Source organism: Acanthisitta chloris, unplaced genomic scaffold, assembly GCF_000695815.1.
Source record: "Acanthisitta chloris isolate BGI_N310 unplaced genomic scaffold, ASM69581v1 scaffold2996, whole genome shotgun sequence".
NCBI classification, from domain to species: Eukaryota; Metazoa; Chordata; class Aves; order Passeriformes; family Acanthisittidae; genus Acanthisitta; species Acanthisitta chloris.
Genome location: NW_008678519.1, coordinates 361 through 26047, shown reverse-complemented (window position 1 = coordinate 26047; position 25687 = coordinate 361). Strand labels below are relative to the sequence as shown.

The window sequence follows — 25687 nt, the reverse complement described above, 5'->3', positions numbered from 1 at the left end:
GTGTATACTTTCTAACATCCTGAGCAATTTAAAAAAAAATATATGTCAGTGAAATCACATGAAATTTTCCAACTCAAGCACCTCAATCTTAAAATACGCCTGAGTTAGTTGTAGCTCCTACTAGGTCTTGTTCACATGTTCAGGCCTTCAATTCTAGGTGAGGTTCAGAGAGGAAAAAGCAGTAAAATATTTTTCATGCAATAACATAGATCCAGTTGCTGCTGGATCATCTTAATTCATAGTAAAACAGCTGGCAATGCAGCTTAGGCCTCCTGTGACTCAGTCGGCACAGTGTCCCTTGACTCATATTTTTTTGCAGGGTTGTTTTCATGGCTAGATGTAATCCTGAGTGTCCTCTGCTTCTGGCCTACTTCTGCCATGAAAAGGATTGTTGAGAGGATGCAATACAGCAAGGAACAAAGCGGCCCTTTACTCTGATGATGGGGAGAGAAGGTGCCAGCAAGCATTCACTGTTGGTCAGGTTAGACAGTCAAAAAATGTCTTCTGTGCTTCTTCAGCCCTCCAGCCCTTCAGACATGGTGTGGTCTGGGCGAGGCATGTGTGGAGTGAGATGCTGCAGCAGATGCTGCTGCACTAAAGAGGTGAAAAATAGAAGATGCCCTCCATGGCTCCTGGAGCATCCCTGGTGGGGGCAGAATGAGGTGCAGGACTCATGAGCACCTGAGTGTTGCCTTACCTGGACTTTGCCTCATGGGAAGATGAGAAGTCCCTGCAGGAGTGTGGAGAAAAAAGGATTGCTACTTTCGGTATAATGCTCCAGTTTTCTTCCCATCAGGCTTCCCATGGGTTGAAGATCATCTGGCTGTTCAGTTGTCCCCTCTCCCCAACTTCAGTCAAGGTTGCTGTGCCAAGAGGCAACTAGATGGCTGGTGCTGGGAGATGTGGGGCAGTGCAAGGGTTGGGCACATGTGCTGCCTCCTGTGGAGCAGTGTACAAACCCGTCTGCTCAAGGATTTTGAATTTCCCATTTAATTATTTGCTTTTATTATGTGTCTTGATACTTTAAAAAAATAGAGAAGGGCTAATATCTCATAAACATCTCAGTATTGTCATATAAAAAAATATTTCCTATAGATCCCACCTACTGGAATATCTCTGACTATACAGCATGTATTTATTTGCCTTGTATGTCCCTTGTGGCTCTTAGCAGTTACTTCCTGAGGTTTCTGTCAGCTGCTTATATCACCAATGATGCTGAAACCAATTTAGGCAATTGGTTTAAAAATTTTACAACATACGTGTTGGTAAATAAGGAAAGTCACACTATTTTCATTACCTTTTCCTGTTGTCTGATTTATTACACAAGTGGCACTTGGGGTTTTTTTTTGTTGTGTAATGAAAGCTTTAGCAGGCATAGTAAAATGAACTTTCCTGGAACTATTTTTAGAGTTGATCATGGAGATTTGGATTAGAATAGATTAAGTAAGGATTTCTGCAGAGATGATACATATACTAAGTTATACCTTTACTAAAAGACATGTGACCTGACTGATTCAAGAGGCATTTACGAAATAAGTGAAGTCAAACATACCCTGAAAAATAGAGGGGAAAAATGATGGGTCATCATCTGTGTGTCTGCAGAGAGGCCTGTGTTTTTAGGTAGTGGAGGCAGTTCATGCTGGGAAATGAACCTCTGGGCATTCATAATGCTGCAGAGCAAAGGTGGCAATTTTGTGCTTTCCGTATTCAGGCACTGGAGCTTTCTTTTGGATACAGGGTTATGCTTTGGGCAACTATATTCCTCTGCAGAGCAGACAGAGAGTTTTACATGCTGACGTCCCATCCCTGCTTGAATATTCTTTCGCACCAAGCTCTACAGAGAGAGATGTGGATGGACTTCATCAATGGACTGAGAACAACTGCATGAGGTTCATTAGGCAAAGTGCCGGTCCTGCACTTGGGACACAACATACCTATGCAGCACTACTGGTTGGGGGAGGAGTGGCTCAAGTGTTTGTTAGAAAGAGGCTTGGGAGTTCTGGTGCACAGTGGGTCAATATGAGCCCACAGTGTGCATGGGTGGCCAAGAAGGCCAGTGGCATTTTGGCCTTTATCAAGAATAGTGCGGCCAGTGGGACTAGGGAAGTGATCATCCCTCTGTACTTGGCATTGGTGAGGCCACACCTTGAGTGCCATGTTCAGCTTTGGGCCTCTCGCTTTAAAAATGACATTGAGGCACTGGAGTGAGTACAGTGAAGGGCAACGAGGCTCATAAAAGGTGTAGAACACGTCATATGAGGAACAACTGAGGGAATTGACTATGTTTAGTCTTAAGCAGAGCCTCAGGGTTGACCTCATTGCTCTCTACAACCACCTGAAAGGGGTTGTAGAGAGGTGTGGGATGGTCCTTCTGCCATGCCTGCAGCGAGGGGACTAGAGGGAATGGCCATAAACTAAGACGGGAGATCAGATTACATGTTATGAAGAATTTTTTCCCTGTTAGGGTGGTCAGGCACTGGAATAGGTTGCCCAAGGAGGTGGTGGAGTCACCATCCTGGGAAGTGTTTAAGAGGCATCTGGATCTGGTGCTGGATGATATGGTTTAGGAGTTACAGCCAAGTGGCAGGTCAATGACTGGATTTGGTGATCTTAGAGGTCTCCTCCAGCCTTGATGACTCTATGATTCTGTGATTCTCTGATCACTTTCCCTGGCAAAATTAGCCTCTCTCCCCTCGTCCAGGTACATGGGGGTTTGTCAGAGGACAAAATTTATTTAAATTCCCAGTTTTTCTTTTTACCAGTTTCCCAATACAAATTTGTATATGACTAAGCTGTTGCTCCAAAAGGTCAGCCTAAATTATTTTGTGCAGATAATAATAAAGCGTATGTGCTTGATGGGTTTCTGTAGCACATAAACGCCACTTCTCATGGGACTGATGACCTGAATAATTACCTTATCGCAGTTGCTGTTGAACTAATCAACCTAAACCAAATATGATACAATCTCAAGCCACTTATGAACATTTCTCAGGTTGCTGTATGTAGACCAGAACGTTTTGTGCATGATACACAAATTAGTATATAGCACATAGTGTTGCTCAGTGCTAAATTTTGCACTTTTTTAATACAATGTAAATTTTGAATCTTTGTTAAGCCAATTTTCACAGAGTTGCAGTTTTTAGCAGAGATCAGAATTTCCCTCAAATGAATTTGGGAGATTTATTTTGAAATACTTGACCTGATTTTAATTTTTTTTTCTTTGTGCATGAATTATGTTACAGTAAGCGATGGTTATACATAGCCCTGTTAAAATAGTGAGTTATGTATAACACAAAATACTAAATATGTAAATTATTTTAGTAAATCAACAAGAAAAAGTTTAAATACAGCTTTGTATTCCTTTATGTTGTATTATTCTTTCATTTTTACTACTCGTGATATTGTTTGTGTAATACATTTTAAACTTAGACATAATTTTCATACTTGTCTCTGCATTATGGATCCAAATGTATCATTATCTCATTTAATTCAATTACATGTGATTTTAATCACTGTTAGTAAACCAACCTTGTAGAATTGTCATTAATACTTACAGATGCTTGCAAAGCAAACTGGACAGTTGTTTATCATGATGCTTATGAAGAAGAATGGGCAATATCAATTTAGTCTTTTGCCAGACACATTTTTGTATGGGATAATAGGCAAAAAACTATAATAAGCTGTTTTCATTCTCAGCATCTTGGTGGAAAATAAGTTGCCTGAGGAGATTTTTTAAAAGCTAAATTAATTGCATGCTGTATGTGATTTGCTTGCTGTTCAGCTTGAGTTCATTATTGATCCTCTAGTATTTCTTGTGATCTCTATTATCTGTAATGATCTAGTGTACAAACAACCTTACATCTGTAATTTTGTCATAATATCTGATTTATAAAATTGTCTCCTGAGATATCCATGACCTCACTTAATCAGACACATTGTTATGTCATTAGCCAACACAGCTGAGCAAAGCAGTTTATTTTTATAGTGGCAGCACTATTCCAGTCTTACATGAAATCCAAGGCACAGGAGAAATTATCAGTTCAAACAGAATCAAAAGATTCACTGCTTGATGAAGATGTTGCAACACCTGAATAACTTCAGGTACTTCCATGCCTAAAATGTTCATTTATGTACTCTGAGAAGAAAACAAGAAAATGAATTATATTTTATTTAGAATATATGGAAAATAAGTAATTTATCCCAGACTGACTGTTTTGTCATATATTCTAAATAAAGTATTGTTCATTTTGCTCTGTAACTTCAGAACAAAAGGAGATCTTTCAAAACTATTCTAGTTACATAAAAATCAGATATGTCATATATTATAGAAAGACTGTGAGAAAGCTCTGTGAAATGCCAAATATTCCACAGAGGAAAGATAGGGACCTCAACACCTGGAAGTATTATGGCTTCTACTAGGAAAAAAAGAGTTACTGAGCTGACTTTCCACCCCTCCCCTTATGTGGGAAAAAGAATGGTAAATGTTAATGTAGTGGATGTGATGGATGACTCATGCTTTCTTGTTTATCACAGAGAGTCTGTACATGGTATTTGAAAAATTAAATAGGATCTGTTACAAACTTTGTTTCATGTTTAAGGTCTCTTCTGCACAGAGGATTAAAGCAGATCTTTTTTTTTTGCCTGTCCTGTTTCATTGGTCTGGGGGAATGATGGGCAGTAACATGGGCCACCGCTCAGGAGAGAGCAAGTTTGAGCTAACACAGCAGTCCTTGAAAAGCAGGAATACTGTGCTTGCAGGCTGTGACATATGTACAGTTATACCTTCTAATAATTGATGATGATTATATATTAATGGGAATTGTTTAAGTTTTTTATCATGATTTAAAATAAGTGGTGATTGAGGGCATATGAAAGGGAAGAGAGGGGAGATGATGCTGTTGAAGGAGAAAGGCTGAAGTCTTAGGGAGGGGACACACTTTTAGGAATTTTCAATCTTCCTTCTCCTAAAGATTTCACATGTAGCATGTAGTGAATACGTCTGAGAATTGATCTTACCAACAAAAATAATAGTAAGATTCAATTTAAAAAACATATTCTTTTTTCCATATACACTGACCACTTCATAATTGCACCATGACCCTTCAAATGGGGAGTGGAATAATTGATGCCTTGGTAGAACATTAATGAGATAAAATGTCATCTCTTTTCTGAGGGTAACCAGATTGCTCAGGTTCAGTATTTTCTAACTAAAACTCATTTATTTTTATCTTTTAAAAAGGCATTAACTGCACAGCTGTATTTTCCTGCAGACTGCTGTGATACAGACTACTGCTTTACTGATTGTTTCAAAAGGCAGTTTGCTGAAAGCAATTTTGTATCACTTAAATTTATTAATTGAGATTGTAGAAGGAGTTTTTAATATATTATGGTATTTATTGGTAAATGAACTTAAAATATTCCAGACTTGTTATTGACTGAATGGACATCCTGGCTGATCTGCTTGTACTAACTTTCAGCAAGGAGAATACAGACAGGGCCAGAAGTGGATGCAAACTTTAGTGGTTTAGTGGTGCCTCCTGCACCCCATTTTGGTATCTGACCCTTTTGGAAGGGTCATGCAGAGGAAAGCAGTCCCTCAGCAAGCAGTCTGTCTCACCCACCTCCCTACAGAGCACGTAATCGGTGAGGGTAAGCAGGGAGCACTCACATCAGCTTTACAGCCCTGCGCAGTGCTCAGAGCCATATGGTGGAGAAGCAGCTTGTCCTGACGTCCTCATGAGACTGTTTGTTTTGCTTCTCAACCAAGGACTGCTGGGTGCACACTCCACTGAACATTGGGTTCTCACACTCTTATCTGACCCACTTCAGATTGGTATAACTGTCCTTCAAGAATGATTTTCCGTGCTACTGCATCATGTAATCCCTCAGAAAGCTCCTACTCTCTGCTGCCTTTCTCTATCCTTAAGCAAGCAGTCTTTGACAGCACCTTTGGAAAATAAACTTCAGAAAATACTGATGCCTAAGTAATCCTTCTGGTTTGTAAACTCAGAATAGTGAATAAATTTGATTGATTTTGAGAAAATTTGTGTTTCTTATTTTCTGAAATACAAATGCCAGTGTTAGATGCATTGGATCCTATCTGATGGAAGTACCCACTAAAAGTAGGACCAAAGTCCCTAAATACTGTAACACTAAAACCTCTAGCAAAAAAAAAGTGCTGATGTTTGTTATTTGTCATAGTTTTACAATATTTTATTACATTTTACAATATTTTAATTGTGACTTTAACAGTTTGCTTTTATTTTACGGAGAGAGCAAAAAAAGTGAATTTTTTTCAGCATCTGGTAAATACTTTTAGAACACAAAGATGTTCTGTGAAAATATACTATGAAAATATCCTCCTGATACTGGGTGAAACAGGTTTTTTCCATTAGAGATGATAGCTACTTTACGTTATTCTTACAGCTATTTTGAAACTACCACTCTCTTCAAAAAAGCCGTTTCTTTTCCTGTGAACAATAGGATCTTCTTTCTTATTGTCAAGAATCTTAGGTCTCCAAACTATTGTAAACTTAGTTTTCTGCTATCATTAGTAACTGACATGTTACTGAATGACTGGGTGGTGTTTGAAATCTGCAGAGCTTTTGGAGTTGTAAAAACCTACATCCTGAACCTCAAGTGAAAAATGACATTATGAAAGAACTAAAATCATCTTGAAGTCCTTCCCAAGTGGACACTGACATTTTTTTAAAAGCTATAAAACTATTGTGTTGTAGTAAAACGTGGATTAATCTGAACAATCCCACCAGGAAAGTACATGTGTTTTAGTGAATATATATATTTGAAAAAACTAATATATATATGGCTTTTAGCAGAATCCTCTGTACAATTTCAATAGAAGGTTTTGAAGTATTACAGGTTCTTCACAAGGAAATGGTCTTTATAAAGCAGTGGTGGGTGTTGCTTCATGCTGAGGACAGGAGTGAATTGAGAATAAAAGAAATCAGAGTAATTATTTTATTGAAAGATGTAACTGAGAAATATCCTACATAGCCTTTGGGCAGCCCAAAGTGTTGGTATTGTTTCTGTATCTGAATGAAGCTCTTTGCCACCTAAGCCAACAGAACTATCCAGAATAACAGTGAAGCAGGGCACTGAAATATTAACTAACTAGTTATAGTGGCAATAAATCAGAAGCCATAGTTGTAATTTGGTGAATGTCTCTGTCTCAGTAAATGGGGAAAAGAGAATGTGTAGGCAAGAGCTGCTTAGAAAAATGATGGAGGAGTCAGGTTGGGCCGTTCTGTTTTCATAACCAGGTTCTCCTTCATGATAGTTTTCAGCAGTTATGAACTTGCATCATGTCTGTGTGAGTGCATTTTAGGCAGGCAGGGTTACCAAAGAGTTTGAGATTTGTGTCTCTGCCCTTGTCTTTTCAGTAGTCAGATACTGATGCTGAGCTCAAGTAAACAGAGTATTGTGCTGGCAGTGAAGAGGGAGCACAGGGAGCACAGATGTGTCTGCCTCTGCACCCGTCAGCCCCAGGCAGATGAACACAGGGCTGCCCAAGTAGTTCTGAAGAGTAGACACAATGGCTTTAATTCTAGTGGTCAAGTGAGCAGCCAGGATAAAGTACTGTAGTTCCATTTAATTAATGACAAGTGTATTTTGCTGTATTTTAGGGAAGCTGTCAGTTTGCCACTGTGGAATGAAACATCATCTTGGTACCAAGCGTAGTTACAAGGTTTACCTCCTGGCTTGGCTTCCTCCTGGAAGTTTTACAGCTTCCAGCTGTCATAAATCGCATTAAACAGGAACTCTGAAAGCAATTTAATTTTATTTGCGATAAAAAAAAGAAGGCGTAGTTCTAATGAGAAACCTGAAGTATTTAAAGATAGCAACAGGCAGTATGAACATAACTCCTGCCTACCATTTCCCCTTCAGAGAGCAAGTAGCTGTATTTCAGAAAATTAATATTCAGAGCAGGTCCAGTTCATCTTACCTGCCAGGTTCATTTTATTGTATAATAAAATCAGATTTATTCGCATTTGGATATAGAGTATGTAGCCATATAAGCATAAGCCATTTATAAACAGTTACTTTCCATGTAGCATAATGTAATACCTACTCTCTTAGGTATTTCTGAGGAGTATCAAATGGTACTTGCCAAAGGGCAGAGATAAAAAGCAATGTTTTGGATCTGAACATTGTGCCTGGAGCTAATCACTAGTTACGCTGATACCTTTTCAGTTCTTCAGTCTGGCAAAAAAAAAAAAAAAGAATAAAAAAACAGACTAGTATGCTTTTCAGTGAACTTTTCCGAGTCTGGTGAACCTAACCCTCACTTTATATTTTACTTACAGAATGGTCTTATCGTTGCCTGTTACCAAGGTTATGTGGATATTGTAATAGCCTTAGCACAATGCCCTCACCTTGATGTGAACTGGCAGGACAACGAAGGGAACACGGCTCTAATTACAGCTGCACAGGCAGGTAAGGCTTTCTGTATCACCTCTTACATAAAGGGTCTTGGGAAGAGTGTGTGTTTTGACTATATTTTTAGTGGTTTTTTTTTTCAAATCCCTAAAATAAATTAGTCTGCCTAAAACAATCCTGGCCAAGCCCACTCCCAAGTCCATTTATCATGATTTTCTTTGAACTAATTATTCATCTACAGTAATATTTATCCAATGGACTAACACAGCCAAAGCTATACATTTCCAGTAGAAGACTTTAACTATTTTAACTTCAAGAAAATCTTGGCCCAAGTGTGCAGCAAACAACAAGTGAACATTATGGTTGTGTAATGTGCTGTATTAGTGCTGATAGCATCTTTTCTCCCATGCTTGTTGCACCTGTCTCAGTGGGTCTGTAGTAATTGCTGATTCTAGGAAAATGTATCTTCATTAAGAAATGTCTTAGGTGCTAACGCATCCTTCTTCCACTCCCTAGTTAAAAGCAAAAAACCCCAGCAGGATTCAGTGCTTGCCAATGCTTCTTTTATAACAGACTGATTATATTGACATCGACCATGTTAATCCTGATGCAGACTGGAGTGAGAGCAGGATTTAGCCCCAGGTTTTCTTTTATCCTACCCAGCATGGTAATACTCAGTGAATGAGTATAACAGATCACTTAAATGTAAGAGTAACTCCCAAGAGAGTTACTAGTTTCAAGTGTACAGTTAAAAAACAACTCATTGATTATTTCTGTTAAACTGAAAGGCTGTGCTTTAATCTTTAAGGGAAGCTTTAGGTTTCTCTTACAAGTGTTAGCAAAGTGCTAAAGCATGTAAATCTGGAAAATTTTCACCAAGGATGCCATCACTTTGTGGTCTAGAAGATCTTCCAAGGGCTGCCTAGCTCTGCATCCATGGTGTCTTTTGCATCCCTCAAACATGCTCCTTAAAGGCAGTCACTTTACAAGGAATTGCACACCTAGTCTTTATCATGTCTTCTGACTGATGAAGTATACAGGATGTTTGTGAGAGTTCATGAGACATAGCACTCACTCCCACATGCTGGCTGGCTGAAGGAAATGGATTTCCATCAGGCAATGTCAATGGACATTACAAGCCATGTCTAAAGATCGGAGCAGTACAGTTTTCATGTTAATTTAGTAATAGTGCCACTGGACATTTCCAAGTAGTACCCAACTTTGCTTTGTGTTGTATCCAAAAGTGAACTGTGCTAAAGAAGTCACTGCAAGATCAGTCTTGAATACTGGAAGAAAGAATTGCAACCACAGTAGTCATGTTCACAGAAAAGTCATGAGTGTAGTAGCTTTCCAAGGAAATTGGAGGAGTCTCCAAAACACTAATCTACTTTTATTTATCTGCCCTAATATAAATTTGGACTACAAAAGGTTTAACACTGACTCCTTCCTGACCTTTATAACTCATGATAATGAGCTCAGAATTAATCCAGTGGACTGACATTGACTTGACACTCTCTGCCAGTACTTGCTATTGATCCCCAAAGCAACTGGAAATGCCTGTACTCAGCAGAAGCTTATACAAACTCCCAACAACTTGGATGTTTTCCCCTGCCTGTGATTATCCTGAGCTACAGTGTTGACACCAGTTATTTAATTCATTATCACAAGATACTGCTGGAGTGTTAATAGAGATTACTGTGAGGTTAACATTGCAACCAGAGGAGCTACAGTGCAATAGATGCTGCTTAATTATTGCTGAATGTTAAGTAGTATTGCTGAGCAGTGTATTATGCAGACCTGAAAGCAAAGCTTATGTTAGCTTGCCTTTCGTGAAGAATTTATTTCTTGGTTTTTTTCTAACTTTAGGCCATGAAAATAATAACATTATTGCAAAATAAATTATTCTGAGATCACTGTTATTTATAACTAAAGTATGGAGTTTGCTGTGGAAAGTCTAATAGCAAAGGACATTATTTCAGTTAATTGTAAAGTGCTATTAGAAGGTTTCAGAAAGTGCTGACATTTTTGTTACGACCCAGTGGCCAGGTGGGCCATCATGTATGACCAGACCCCAGAGAAGAGCTGGATGGGAAAAAACAGCTGTGGTTCTGAGGAATTGCTCCTTGTGTTTCAGGAGCTGCATCTAGATACTAAAGGAGGAGACAGAGAGGCCTCTTTATTTGTGCTAGAGTTGTTTAAAATCCACACTTGCCTGTGCTGTTTCATGACTTCCCAGACAATGCTCAAATTTGAGCATCGGCTTGAATTAAATAGGATTATCTGAAAGACCAACTAGAGTTTCAGAAGATAAGTGAATTCAGTTCCTCATATTGCTTTAGATAATTTGAAATTCTCATCCTTCAAAAGAAGCTTCTAAAGCTGAAGATTTTGCATGGGCTGGAGGGATCAGTGAAAAGCAGTCCTCTCTTAACAAGCTTACTAGTATAGAAAAATAACCACAAAGTGCTCTGCTTTGTGTGTAAATTTCAGGTTTGAAAATTCTTCTGTTTGCTTGGTTTCTCAATACTTCTTATTTCTTATATCCCTTCTCAAAGAGAGCTTGCCAACCAAAACTGTAAATTCTCTGCAGCTTGCAGCAGGTGGTGCCCAGAAATGAGTGGTGATGCTGCTCAAGCAGAAGCAAAATCATTAAACATCATTATGAGAACAAGGCAGAAAAAAATGTGATTGATGCAAACAAGAGATTGAAATAACAAGTGAAAAGAAAGTGAGAAGCGGAGTGATTTCAAAAAGAAAAAAGGGAAAAGGAGGAAAATTACATTTATTTCTCAGTTCTGCTTCTGATGGGGACATAGCTACTTCAGTGATAGTGTATGGTAATTGCCATGCACTGGTGTTCAGAAGAGTTGTATTTGTTTACAAAGTATAGATGTTTTATGTTACAGGGACCAGTTTGGGGCAAGGCTGTAGAGCTAGAAACACAAAATTGGAAGTTATTCTAGTTTCTGTTTATGAAGAAAGACATGAGAACACAAAGACCTAAAACACCCAGGGGATAAAGCGTTTCGGGTGTCTTTGGTTCCATCAATCCATCAGAAAGCATTCACCACTCATAGACCAAGCACAGGCTTTTTGCAGGTACAATTCAAAACTGTAATGTTTTTTGACAAAGCATCTTCCTTACTATGCAGCTTATCCTCTGCCTGTATTACATAGATTATTAGGTAACATTGTCATCATTATAGGCATTTCCTCTGTGGTAGCAATTAAGTGAATTAAGCTATTACAGACATCTGTGCTGATCTCTAAATATGGCTCACAGGGAGAAGAAGTGTACCCTTAGCATGCCAGTTCTGGTAGAAGATAGATCTGGCTTACAAACAGCAACAGCCTGATCTGAATTCAGTGCCCCAAACTGGCTGAGGCCAGGCTCATTTGTTTTAGAGCGGTGTACAGCCTTCGTAGCAGACTTTACATCACAGAAGACTCACCTCGTTTATGATTTAGGTACACACTGCTAGTGCACCCAGACACAGGAGAACCAAAGTAAACTTCATGGCCTTAAATCAAAAGCTTATGACAGGGTTTGAACAAAAACTTGGCAGTGTGAGTCTTGCTTTGAATTTGATGTCTGTTTGAACTAGAAATCTGAAGCAAACCTCAACGGACAGAAGATTCTGCAGATTAAAATTGAAGTGGTTTTCAGGAATCCCAGAGACACAAAACTTCTGAGAATCACAAACCTCTTAATTTTCTTTGTTATTTTACTGCTGGTGTTTTTTTCTGTCTCATTTGAGGCCATCTCTATTTCCCTGGAGAGTTTTGGTTGGGCAGGGAATTTCAGGATGGACTCTTAGGATCATCCCATATTTGCAAAATGTTTCTTACTGCAATTATACTTTTGGCAAAGGCAAGACCATCTTTAGTGATGTAATGACTGCTGAAAAATCCTCCATCATACTACTTCTCCTAGTTTCAGTTTGTCTCTGGTTTCTGTGGTCCAAAAGGAGTATTTCAGCTGTTCCAAAACCTTCATGAAGATACATAGTCTATGTCAATGAAACAGAGCATGTACTGCAAAACAATTTGGGCACAAAGATTATCCCAGTAGTAACTGATACCCTGCTAGGATTTGATCGCATGTCATAAAGTCAGTGAAGCTGAAGCCTCTGTATTGAGTAAGCAAGACCAGGTCACTTGATCTTGTCCTGAATGCAGTTCACTTTTGCTTTGTTCAGCTTGTCGTGGTTTGCTAAATCTTTATATTTGCATTGGAATGTGTACAGGGAGCTCTTTTTTTGGTTTTCTCTGACTCTGGAGTTGCTCGGCTAATCTGCACTATCTGTACATCTGCTCAGGTTTCAGGAGAGTTTCCAGTTTTGCAGAAAGGTAGCAGAGTCCAAAACATTATAGGAGAGAAATAGTAACACCTGCAAAACATCTTAAATTAATTGGTAAAGATTTTCTTAACTTGTTTTCCAAAGTGAATGCAGAACTATGTTGGTACAAAGCAACTGCTGATGAAATCTGCACCAGATGTGACACTACAGACTTTTAAAATTGTGCTGTATGAATTACAATCTCCTTCAGTAACATTTCTAGATGAATTTGAATGACATGCATCACAGAATATTCAGCTGGACTGCAGAGTGAGATGAGAGAATATTTTTTACAGCTCCTAGTAATTAAATTGTGATTGTTGCAGCTGCCTGACAGACTGCATTATTTTATAAAGCATCAAAGCATCATAAAATGATTGACAAGTGAAGGGAAAACTGTTTTGAATGAGTCATAATGGCACCAGATATTCATCTGATAGTACAATTATAATGACTTGATGTCTTAATTGGTCTCCCAACCATTTAGCCAGAGATGTCTTCAAGTCCTCAGTACACCCTTGCTGACACCAGTTATCCTGGAGTACAAGGCACATGAACGGCAACAGCAGTTGCTTTAGAAACAGAACCTAAGTAATTTATTTTACTACCAAAACTGAACATCAGCCCCATTTTCCTATTGCTGGAGAGCAGACAAATGGCTTTACACCGTCAGATGGAAAAATAAAAATATGCGATCCTACATAAAATATTCCTTTCTCTCATATCAGGCCTGGCGTGGTGTGCTAGTATTGACTGAACTACTATGCATAATCATCACTCTTTAATGAAGTACCATGATTGTAAGGCTCAAATTTGCCCAAGAAGGGAAAAAGCTGAATCTTAGCAGTTTCCCCTAGTGATGGGCCTTCCTTCCATAAGCTGTAGGGATTCCCTTTGCAGTGCTACTCATTGAGTCAAGAAACTGGGGCCTCTTGTAATTTCAGAGTGACTATCTCTGGTCTTCAGTTTTCCCTTGAATTAAAGTGACTTTTCAGAAAGGAAAGCAACTCGAGAGAAGGTGGGAACGCAGGTTTTCCACCTCCTATCCCAACACTCTGGTCACAAGTCAGTGCCACTTAACCCTCAGTCTGATGACTGCAATGAGTGGAAGAGGACAAAAAGAAAAGAGATCTTATAAATGATCTGCATTTTCCCATTATCAGACCTGCAGGAGTAGATTTTGGTTTAACCTTGAGACAGTTCTTTCATTCTGTGACATATTTTCTCTGCCTTTTTTTTCTTTAAAGGGCACATAACCATTACAAACTATTTGTTGAACTATTTTCCTGGGCTTGATATTGAGAAGAGGAATGCGTTTGGATTCACAGCACTGATGAAATCTGCGATGCAGGGCCGAACGGAATGTGTGAAAGCCTTGATGATGGCAGGTATGCAAAGTGCTTTGCTGCTTCTTTGTCATTATCTGGCTAAATACTAGACAGTCACACACAAACACCAAGAAGAAAATTGGCTCTTAAGGTGTTAGCTCTGAGAGCTGTGGTGCAGCTTTCCCTGAAAATGGGTGCAGCTTTTAAATAAGTCATAGACAAGGTGGTGAAGGCATGTGCTGTGGGTGCAGGAGCACTCAGTTTGCTTGTAGAAACTCATCCAGGAGCTCTCCAGGAGCAGTCAAGGTGAGACTCTCTGTCTCTGGGAGAGTTTGGGGAGTGGAGTCATCCAAATTTGTAGAAAAGGAGGGAATAAAATTAATGATACAGCTGGGAAAGGCATACAGGTCTATTGCTGTCAGCTCTGTGTGTGTGATGGTGCAAGGGTGTGTGATGATGGTGGGACCGCAGCCAGATCTCCACATCTCCATCCAATTGGAGGCAGGGACTGGAGAGCTCTGGGGGCTCTGTCTCCTTTCAGGAGAGTTCAGCGGAGGGGTCATATCCCACAGGGGACATTGGTGAGAAATTTGGTTACATAGGTCTTTTTCTAATGACTCAGTAGTTCTGAGTTTGGTCTCCAGGGTTGGGCAACAGGACACCAGCAGGTCTGTCTCTGCTGCAAGGAGAGAGTTGTGGCACAGGGTATTAGCAGGTCCATCTCTGCCCACCTGTTTCTCTTCACATCTGAGAACAGGAATGAGGTTTCTTGCTATTGGCTCTTGTCTGCAGTTGAATTTCCAGCAGTTATTGCATTGAGAGGTGAAGGGGTCCTGGAGAGGAGATTTGTAAGGACAAGAGGCACTGGGGTAACAGCCTCTAAACAAGCAGTCCTAGCATACAGAATCTTTCAGCCACAGTGTTCTTACTAAGTAATTGGTTTATAAATTATTAAATAATAATTGAATAACTATCTTATGTTAGTATATATATTCTTGTATTTCAGTTACAGATATTTGACACAAATTAAATATTATGGAAATTATAACAAACGGCATGTGAATATTATTACTGTCTAGACCAAGAGTCCTACAAGTCCATTTCATTGAGAGACATCTTGAATAAATAATTCTTATCAGTGATCTTGCTGTCATGGAAGTCTAAACCTCACAATCAGAGTATTTTAAGTTGCAGGCATTTATCATACATAGTGACATTACTATGATTCATTTCATAACATCCAGTTTCCAGACATTGATACGACACAGAAAATGTTTAGATGATGTAATAACCAGTGTGTTATTTTCCGCAAACCTCTTACAGGCTTTGGAACCAGATCATTCATTTTGGAGTTAAATTTTTCTGACAAAAAATTATAAAATGGCTGTCAGATCTAGAGTGCTGCTAGAAACAGATGCACTTTCTGGACTAACACGTACTTTGTGCAGATGCTAGTTCAGAATTTTCCAGTGCCTGTTATAAATCATCACTTACAACGAAGCTTCAATCCTAAGACCTTATGACTTGTCAAATTGGCCTTAGAGTGTCGTTGCACTCTATTATTATCCCTAGAGAACTGATGGAAGCTTGTTCTTTCTATTGGGATCACTTGAAGCTATTTCCCAACCTTTCCAGCTTAGTAAATAACTCAGTACTTGTTATTCTGATTATTGTACAAAAAGAGATCAATATCACAGTTCACTATTGTGGTTGCTGCCTCTGACATCTGAATTGCTATTTCTTGTTTTCATGATTCATAAGAAAACAGAATATTGGGGGAAACAAACCTTTAGCCAGCCAGAAAATGGCTTTCTTGGCCTCCATCTTGAGTTGCCTACAGAAGGTTTTATTGGCCTTTTTATGCATCAAAGATAGCGAGGATACCAAAGATCATCCACCGATTAAAGAGGTGTAGAGTTAATATACACTTGAGTTTATAAATTGAAGTTTCAGTGAGTATTTTGCAGTTCCTCACATTTTCAGCTAAAAATAGAGGCCGCAAAGGGAGTGTAGTAAATTGCCTGCACCCATTTTAATATCTGGGTATATTTTAGCTCTGCACGGTCTGGTGAAATGGAGGGAGGAAGCTGCTCATTTAGAATGGATTTAGAAGTAGTTTGGGATTTAAGGAATACTGAGTGACTGCTGACAAAAAAGTGCTAGTGTGCTGGAGAAGGAAAAATAAATTGTTATGAAAAGATTTGGTGAAAAAATTGATTTCACAGATAAAACTGCAAAAATCTGTGTTAAAAGGTAAGAATGCAGGACAACATCGGGGAGAAACAGCCATCATCAGCTGTGGGTCTACTTGTGTAGCTACAAAGCAGGTATGTGTGTTTAGAAAAGAGTTACAGCCAGGATTTTAAACTCAATATCTGTTCAGTGGCTTGGGTAAGACCTCTACTGATGGCCACCTACTTACAGCAATGCAGGAGGTCAGTAAAGCAAAATAACTCACCCTCCTAGCTGCCTAAGCATGGATTTAGCACAGTCAGATGGGGAAAGAGGTAACAGCAATGTGTGACAGATGGTTGGAGCTGGATTGTCAAAGTGACTGCTCTTTCTGAAATTTGAGTTCCTGGAGGGTGGCCAAGGTCAATCACTACAAGATTAAGGCACTCTGAGACACTTGGCCATAATGTTGCTCTTTCAAAGTGAGTCTTTGGAACATGTGAATTTGCTGTTCGTGAGTGTGCAGTGTCTAAGGGGGGAACCAGGTCTCTCATCGGCAGTTTGTCACAGGCTGCTGCGCTGCCAGGACCGTGCTACTGCCAGCACTCATCAAGAGAGCCAGCCAGAAATGCTGGTTGTTATTCATGTGTCAAACCCTGCTGTAATCTCCAGTGTAAACTCAGTGCTGCTTTAGTAATGTCGTCGGAGTGGCCGTGGATCTGGAGACTGGGCTTTCAATACTGCGCATAAAACATGTTGGAAACAGGTGCCTGAGCTTCTTCACTCCCTCTCTTTAAACTCGGGATGTGAGTTTTGTACCTCAAGGGATATTGAACGCTCTTAATCAAATAGGATATTGTTATCCTAAAGGAGCATGTGTATTCAAACTCATTTTGCTGAAAATGATCTTCAGGGCAACTTTTAGGAACATCAAGGCAAGTGGCAAGTGCAGTTTTCCTAAAAGAAAACTTGTAGGCTATACTTACAGTGAGATGACAATTAGTTCAATAACACTGCTATCACATTTACAAAGGGACATGACTATTCATGTCTATTGCAGATAAGGTATTCTGCTGAATGACACGTTTGTTCAGAAATGTCTCCTGATTTGTACAGAAAATCAATACCACTATAGTAAATCACACCTTAGAAGAGATTTTACGATACAAGGTACAAAGTCAGCATTGATTTCAGTCGAAAGGTTGGGATTTCAATACTCTAGTATTGTTTTCTGAGATAAAGTTTCCAAAACACCTGGGGACTCATCTGTCGGAAGTACTGGGCTTCTCCTCAAAGGGAAGTAAACCAAGGGTGACAGCAAGGCCTCAGCACTAGCCTCAACAAAGGCACTCCTTGAAGGAATGCAGCAGGGCTAGTGACAGTAACCAGGATGTGCCAGTACTGCAGTGGTTGCCAGGCAAGTCCATGGTGAAAAGGTATGTCCCTAGAGACAAGGTAGGTCTGAGGTCAAACAAGAAGTTAAGTCTGTGGTCAGCGTCCACATCAGCAAGGCATGTGGCCAGGCACTGGCATAACTCAGTCAAGGAGCAGAGCTGAGTGCAGTCCCCAAGCCCTCAGTGAGCAATTTCACATACCACTCTTTTTGAGCAACTCTGGCCCAAGGCCTCATGGCTGCACCATATCAGAGCTGGAATGACTTTTTCTTGAAGATAATGCTAAGTGGCCGTCTATACCTCTTGCTTGTTTACGAGCTGAGCATACTATTCATTAAATTTTAAATTTGAAGACAATTCCTTTAGCTGCAGATCTTCCTGTATTAGTTCCTTGCCTCTTACATGTATAACAAGGAAACTTCCATGTAGTCTGCCACAGAAGGAGTACAGATCCCGGCAAGTGTTAAGAGGGGACCAGGATAAGAGCCTAGCCTGAGATGGGATTGATTCAGGGGTAGGAAGTTTGTGTAGGAAGGTTCAAAAACAGGCTAGTGAAGCAGGAGTACATGTTTGCATGTCTTTTTTTCCTCCCCTCACTGGTTTATCAGTAGCTTCTGCAGTCATGGACTTCATCAAACACTGCTGCCTCTGAGATCTCTCAATCCTTTCTTCAATCCACAGTGAATGAACTCTTTGAGAGATTGACTCTTCCCTCTGAGTCCTCTCTGCCTTCCAGTCTGGGCCCTATGCCTCACTCTTTGCAGTGCCCCTGTGCTCTCTCTCTCTCTAAGTGGTCCATTCTGCACATTTCATTTAAATTACAGTTAAACTGAGATTGGCTCTTTTGCTTAGTGTGTCTTCATGCACATTACTCTCAGTCTGTGTCTCTAACATCTTTTTAGGGATTTTTTCAGACATTTAGGAATCAACTGGTACTTAACAGAGTTAAAACTGAGCTTTTGATCACTTTCCCCATGCTCTCTATCTTCCTTTGTTTTCCTGCAATGATAGAACATTATAGCTGTTGTAGGGAAGGTTATACTAAACCCATCACAAACTGGTTCCTGGTTACCATTCCTTATATCAAGTCCTCCTTCTTCTAGTTTGAAATGCTGTCACTAAGATAATACACCCTGAAAAAAAGAATTATGATAGCCTTTTCCTCACATCTCATTCTCTGGACATCTTCTTCCAAAGCAATGGGACGGATTGTCTTTCATTTTGTGACAAGATCTGTGTAGATCAGTTTTGTGTTGGCTGTTTGAAAATGGTGATTCATCAATTAGAGAAGCCCTTTGGTAAGTCAAACATTGCTCATATCCCAGCTTTAAACTCTTCCAGAAATGCAGAAATTACCTACAGGGCCAGTAATACGTGTAAACTGCAACTGAATGTTGCAGAGCTCAGTTATGTTGAAGCAGCTGGGCAAAGTGCCTGTGCCTGTCCCAGGGAAAATGCTGCAGACCTTCTGAACAAAGTCTGTGTACTGGAGTGTGCAAAGCTCCCTCTGAGGTCAGTCAAAGTTCAAAGCCAGAAAATAAAACAAAGGATTTTCAGCTTAAGAATGCGTCTGCCTGAAACCAGAGAGTATTCACTCATTCTCCTGTTGATTTCATTCATTCACCTCCAAACCCATATACTCTGAAACATCAAGACGTGTGTGCCCAGGTGGTGTGTTCAGGATTACTTGGGTGCAAAGCACAGGATATGGTGCCAGTTGTCAAGTCCTCGACACATCTCTGAGATTCTTTTAACTGCTGACACCAAGCTAGTTTTTGGACAGATCTTTTGTACCTTTAGCACTCCCCATCTGTAATGTGTTGAGTGTTTGCAATAGTGTCCTGCTAACTTCAGCTTCCAAAAACCTGCTCCTTGTTCTGCAGCAATTCTTCCACAAGTGCACTCTATTGAGTTTCCTCTGTCCTTTACAGAGCTTTTATGTGTGAGCAGAACTGGGCATATGCCACCCTCATTGACAAATGCCCACTGTCCCTCCCTAATAACCGAGAGGACTTCCCTGCCGTTTTCTGATTGCCAAGGAATATGTTTATCGTACTAAACAAGTTGTAAAGGACACCATAGAGCAGACTAGGATGCTTGCTCCTCCTGTTACTCTTTTATCCTCTCTTCATACATTCAGGTGCCCTGGAGAAGAGTGTAACCCCACTTGAAAAGTGTGAAGAACAAGGGCAGAAACCTATCTGAGGGGGCTTATAAGAACATGAAGGGAACAAATGGAAGGCAAAGCTGGAAAAGGATGGAGAAATACATGGAAAAAACCAGAATGGTGATGGGGAGAGATGTCAGATATGGATGGATAAAGATCATAAATTGGGAGTGAGAGGAGGACAGGCCACTAGAAATCATTTCCTTCCAGGATCTAACACTGTGCTTCAAAAGTCTAATCCTCTGCTGTCTAGCTTGTGTTCCAGCCCCTTCTTATGCTGGTCCACTTGGTAATAACAGCATGTTTTTGCTAATAGTTACTTCACTTCCTCAGGCTGATAATCTCAAGTAGAGGAGAACAGCTGTTCTGGGCTCAGACTGAAAGTCCATCTCACCCATTATCCACTCTCTAATATCTATGGAAACTTTCCTTATATTTGATCACCCTTGGTTACCATTCTCTCAACTTTTCCTAGTTCTACAGCGTCTTTTCAGAGATAAGAGAACATGAATTGTACACCTAGTGTTTTCTGTCTGGCAATATTTTTTTCTTTCTATTTTTCTTTCTATTGTTCTCCATTTTTAATGCTTTTCTAGAAATTCCTTGTCTTTTATTTGCTGTTGTCAGCAGTGAGTTGGTATTTTCATGGAACTAGTGATCATTAGCCCAAGATCTCTCTCTGAGTGGCAGCGATTGGTGAAAAGCCCACAATTTTATATGGGAAGGATTTTTGTGTACGGAAATGTTTTGTTCAATATTTGTCGCTCTTTTCTTGTGATTCCAAGTCAATGGATTTTAAAATGGCAGTCAAGATTCAATGCAGCTGAAAGTTATTACTTCATTATTTGCATTGTTTTAAGAGAATTTTATATACACAGCCTTAATTTCTTTTACTGTTTTAATCCGTTCAGAAAACCAGGAACCTGATCTCTTCTTATTGCATGTTTGTTTTGACTCAAATATTATTGTGTATCTTATGTGACATTTTCTTGCAGGGACCTGCCTGACTCACTTCTGATCGTAGCAATAAAAGTGTGAGCGGTTTTACTAATTAACACTAATTTTTTCCTTTTTTTTTTTTGAGGGGCAAATGTTCATGCAACCGACCCAAGCCGTGGATTGACTTCATGGGAATGGGCTTGTTTCACAGGAAGATCAGAATCTGCCTTCATCATGCAAAAGCTGATGGACAGGCCATGCCCAGAACAGTTTTCTGATGAATATAAACCAGAATGGCCAAAGATGAAGGAACTTCTTGCCAAGGCTGCGGAGCCAAAAAGCTGTTTGCAGAAGATTTCTGAGTGCGTAAGGGCAGCTGTCTCATTCCGGTCTTTCTATGGCCCAGAAGAAGATGGGGTCCTTGACCACATGGTGAAGGTGACAACAGGCTTGGGCAGTCCTTTCATTGCTCTGGCATGCCGGACCGTGTGCCCGGGCAGTCCTCCTTCTGTCGGCAAACGCAGACTGGCTGTGCAGGAAATCCTTAGGAAGCAGAGAGCAGACGAGATCCGATCTCAAGACAAAGATCACGTTAGCAGCTATGAGAAGCTCTTTCAGAACTCCAAAGTCATGGTGATCCCCAAGAAGAAGGAACGCCGAGCCAGCCTGCAGCCCATCAGCCTTGCAGTCTCTCAAGTGAGCGCAATAGCCACAAGGAAAGCAAGTCTCCTGCCGCTCCACCTGCTTAGACGGAGCAGTGTCAGGCCAGGATTTGTCATCCCCAAAGTCCGTGTAAGCAAGGCTCCTCCACCCACCTTCCAGCCAGAAAAGGCGAGAAGGAGGAGCAGTGCAAAGGATGATCCCTATTTGCAGATTCCCAAATGGAGATACAAGGAGCTAAAAGAGGAACGGAGAAAGGCAGAGGAACAGGAGAAGAATAGAGCAGCAGAGCCTCAAAAGCTGAGGCAGGTATCTCCTGCCCGAAGCAGGACCTGATTTAAAGGCAGTTGCTGAAGAGATTCTTGAGCCACGAGTCTCGTTATCTGAGGAAGGTAACAGACTGAATGCCATTGTGCATGCCCACTGCTCATGGAGCTGGAATACTGAGCAATGGCCTTTAAGGTGCAGAAATACAGCAAGGGCTATGCCACAGTGTGTCTGATGGTGGAGCAGGAGGTACTTTGGCATGGAAGACTTACCAAGTTTTACCTATCTGCTGTTGCCAGGAAGTTCTAAGTGGTGCAGTCCTCTTGTGGATTCCTGTTTTTCCAGCTCCAGGTGAATGACTGAGAAATGGCTTAAAAAACAACATGTGTGTGAAAGGGTCATATTGTGTTTTTGTTCATTTTGTAATGGACAAAATTAAGGAGCTGTGCTTTTGACCCTAGATATTCCTCCCTCTCCCTTCTTAGGTAGACGTATTGCAAGGTTTTTATAGTGATAACAAAAAGTTTAAAATATACCACAGTGTTGGTGGGCAGTGAAAACCAGGTCTACAATTGGTTTTGATATACTAAGCACTTTATTTTACTTCCAGTAAACAAAGTTTAAGGATAAGTATTAAACTGTACAGCTCTATACAGTCTGTATGGATGCAGTTCCTAATGCTATTATTTGCTCTGTTGAAGATAAAAAGGGCTGCATATGAAACATCTCTGCAGTTGAGGTATTCACATCTTCTGCAGGTATAAATCAGGGGCAAGGACTGACTTCTTTGAAGCAACAAGAGAAGCTGAGATAATTTTTTGAATGCCACCATCACCTAAGATATGCCTCCCCCATTAGGTTTCCCTTTATCTATTATCTGTCGTCTCCTCTTTAGTCTCAGGGAAATTTTTGTTGTTGCATTTTACTGTGAAATAAAGGAGATGTTGAGGCACAGGTGGGCTTTTTTTTAGGTTGATATTTAAATTTCTGTTTAAAAAGAAACCCAGCAGGTTTATTGTGAGCGTTTCCAGATTATAGGCAGGCCAAGACAATTATGCAGCTTTCAGAAGTTCAAGCAATTTTCGCAGTTATCAAATCCAGCTATACACTATGAATACCTAGTCAGAGATGCAGTATCAGGCAGCTAGCTCAGCCACTAAAGTGGCCAGATGTCACTGTAAGCTTTGGTACTACACCTCTCGGTGCCCAGAGAGGGCACTACCTCACCCCTCTCTCTCATCACTGGGAAAAAACCCTTCCCTAGTACGTAAGTGCATCTCCAAGCAGCAGTTCCCACAGGTTGCTGCAGGTTCTTGTGGTCCAAATTAAGGCTTCCTTTGGTTTTTCCAGCAGTCAGCCTGAACAGCATGCCAAACTCTGTCAAATTCTGATAAGGAAGGGCTGTAAACCTGCTGTTTGCTGGAGCAAAACCAGATTCATAGAAGTAGAGGTCAAATGCAAACAGCAAGTCATACAGCACATGCTCAGGGTAAGGTTTTACTCAGGCTTTGCAGCCATTTGAGCTGAAATGTACTGTGGTGTGTCCTCCTGAAGGTGTTGCTGTGCTGGAGCCCAGGCAGACCACAGCTGCTGCTGTCACTGGCTTCTTCCTTCAGTTAAAGAAAGGGAAAAGTTTTCCATCCTTTACTCCCACATCACTAAGGCTGGCTGCAGTCTCACTGAATTTGTAATGAAACTGTGCATGTCACGGGAGAAATAAATTCAGTTGATTGAACACCAGTGCCCAGATCAGTACTGCCAGCTCACATCTGCAGGGTCAGCGCTTGACAGAGGTTACGACAGACGTGTGAAACAAGGATTTTTTCCACACAGCTTGTTCTTTGTACATCTTGCTGGAGTAGATGCACTGGCCAGATTGCATTGCCAGGTAGCCTCCCAGGCCAGAGCTGGAGGAATATGCACCTGTTAATACACCTCCCCAGTCCTGTGAATGCAAAGAGGATTTTTTAGTCCGCAAGTGCATCAATGCAGTGCAATTCAAAGGCACTGATTGTGTAATGGCTTTCGAGTGACCAGAATATAAGCTGAACTCATAACTTTGGAGAGTAGGAAGACAATCTTTTAGCTGTCTGTGGCAAAGGCATCAGGATGGATTTTAAATTGGTACACTGGATTGAATGGTTTAACTATTAATTTTTGTTTACTGCCAACCCAGCGTTTTGAAGACTTAGCACTCAGATTCAGTATCTGAAAAGCAACCTCTGCTGCAGGTGAGCACTTGAATTTGCACTCTCAGTATCACTTGCAAGGACAGATGATTGACAGGTGCTCTCAGGGATTAGTGTACAGTATGTTAGAGTTAGGGGCTGAAAATTAAGCCTGTTTTCTAATCCTTTGTACTTTACTGTGTTTATGTGCATAAATATGTGATATTTCCATTAAAAGAGGCACAAGCTGTGAAACCTATTTGGCAACTTTATTCTTCAGAGGGGTTTGGGGATGCTGCCTTTTACTTTTCAGTAGATCTAAAAGCCCACTCACTTTCACCAGAGGACTCATCAGCACCACCTAAAAACAGTTTGGTTTCCCTAGAAGGAGTTATTGTAGGTCAATTTCCACTCCTTGTGAATTTTTCCCTAGGAATAAAAGAAAAGCACTACATTTGTCCCCTACTGGGCTTTGGCTTGCCATCTTGGTGGAGAAAGAAATCTGCTGCAAGTAGGAGGTCCTCCAGCATCCTTACAGTGTGGCTCCATTTCATGTATCTGTGTAAAAGCTTTGCTCTTGCTAGTTTTGGAATTGCAGGCACAGGTCTCTGTCTCCTCATTGCCTTCCTCCCCTGCTGCCTCATTGTCCCCTGGCTGTCTTACTTCTCCTATCACTGTCCTCACCCTAAGTGCTGCATCTCTCACTTGCTGTTTATATTGCCTGTCTGAAGGATGGGCAAAGCTCTCACAAAACTCCTATCACTGTCCTCACCCTAAGTGCTGCATCTCTCACTTGCTGTTTATATTGCCTGTCCGAAGGATGGGCAAAGCTCTCAGAAAAGATGCTTCTCAAAACCTGTGGCAAACGGACCACTGCGGAGAAGGAGACATGTCTGGTTCTCTTTGAACTGTCTGCCCACCTTGAGCTGCTGCCACCAAGGAGAATTTGATTTCTGTTTGATTTCGGCACAAATAGAGTAGTTTGTTTTGTGTTTTGCTGTGCCTTTTTTTTCCCCCAAGAGATTCATAGCTATGAAATGCCAGGTGAGACTGGCTGTACTTGAGGTTGCTCCTGGTCACTCAAGCAGCACAGTTTACCTCCTCAAAAAAAAAAGCACATGAAACTTTGGCAGCACCTCTTGGCAGCTGAAGTTCCCGAGGGAAGGCAGAGGTGCTGCTGCAGAAGGATGCTCCCACAGTGGGAGAAGGAACACTGATTCCTAGGGCAGAGGAATGTTTTCTGCCTGCCTTCAGTGCCAGGCTGCAGACTGGCATATTAGTGGGAAGGATGCTCCTGAGCATTGTGAGTAAAACTGGAGCACTGGCTGTGTCTGCCTTCACATCCATTGCTTGTCTCGGTACACTGCGAACATCTCACCACGGTGCTCACTCATCAGGAAGCTCCCAGCACAATGGGCTGACTTCCTTCTGCAGTGAGCAACAGGGATTTAATACAGTCATGTTGGAAAGTGAAAGCTCAAGCACTTCCCAACATTCTCTGTGATATTCCTAACATTCAAAATGATATTTTGCTCTTGTCTCTGGTGAGCAATGGGGTCATAACGAAGAGACCACCAACTCCACGGAAGGTTTTAAGGTTGGAACACGGGATTATGTGTAATTGACTCCTTGTGTCACTATGTATTATTCATTTGGGGTTTTTTTTATGCCAATGAAAACTGGCTTTAAGCCTTGACAAAAGTCCTCACTGGGCCTCTTCATTGAATGCCTTTTTCTTGATAGTCCTCAATGCTCATGCTGTCCTGCTAAGGGGCAGATATTAGAGCAGCTGGCAAAGAAACCACCTTGAATAGAAAAATGACCTACAGACATGCAGCGTTCTTTGAGGTCATTT

General features: G+C 40.8%; 1 protein-coding gene across 1 annotated transcript in view; it reads left to right on the top strand.

Annotated features, from left to right (window-relative positions):
• Positions 1 to 21733, top strand: part of LOC103804295 (ankyrin repeat domain-containing protein 33B-like) — a gene marked incomplete at its 5' end in the record, with an annotated part of 47301 nt that extends 25568 nt beyond the window's left edge. Inside the window, 3 exon segments of the mRNA XM_009076901.1 lie at positions 8325 to 8454; positions 13985 to 14125; positions 20883 to 21733. Of these exon segments, the coding sequence (XP_009075149.1) occupies positions 8325 to 8454; positions 13985 to 14125; positions 20883 to 21733 (1122 nt within the window).
• Between the last annotated feature and the right edge of the window lie 3954 nt (positions 21734 to 25687).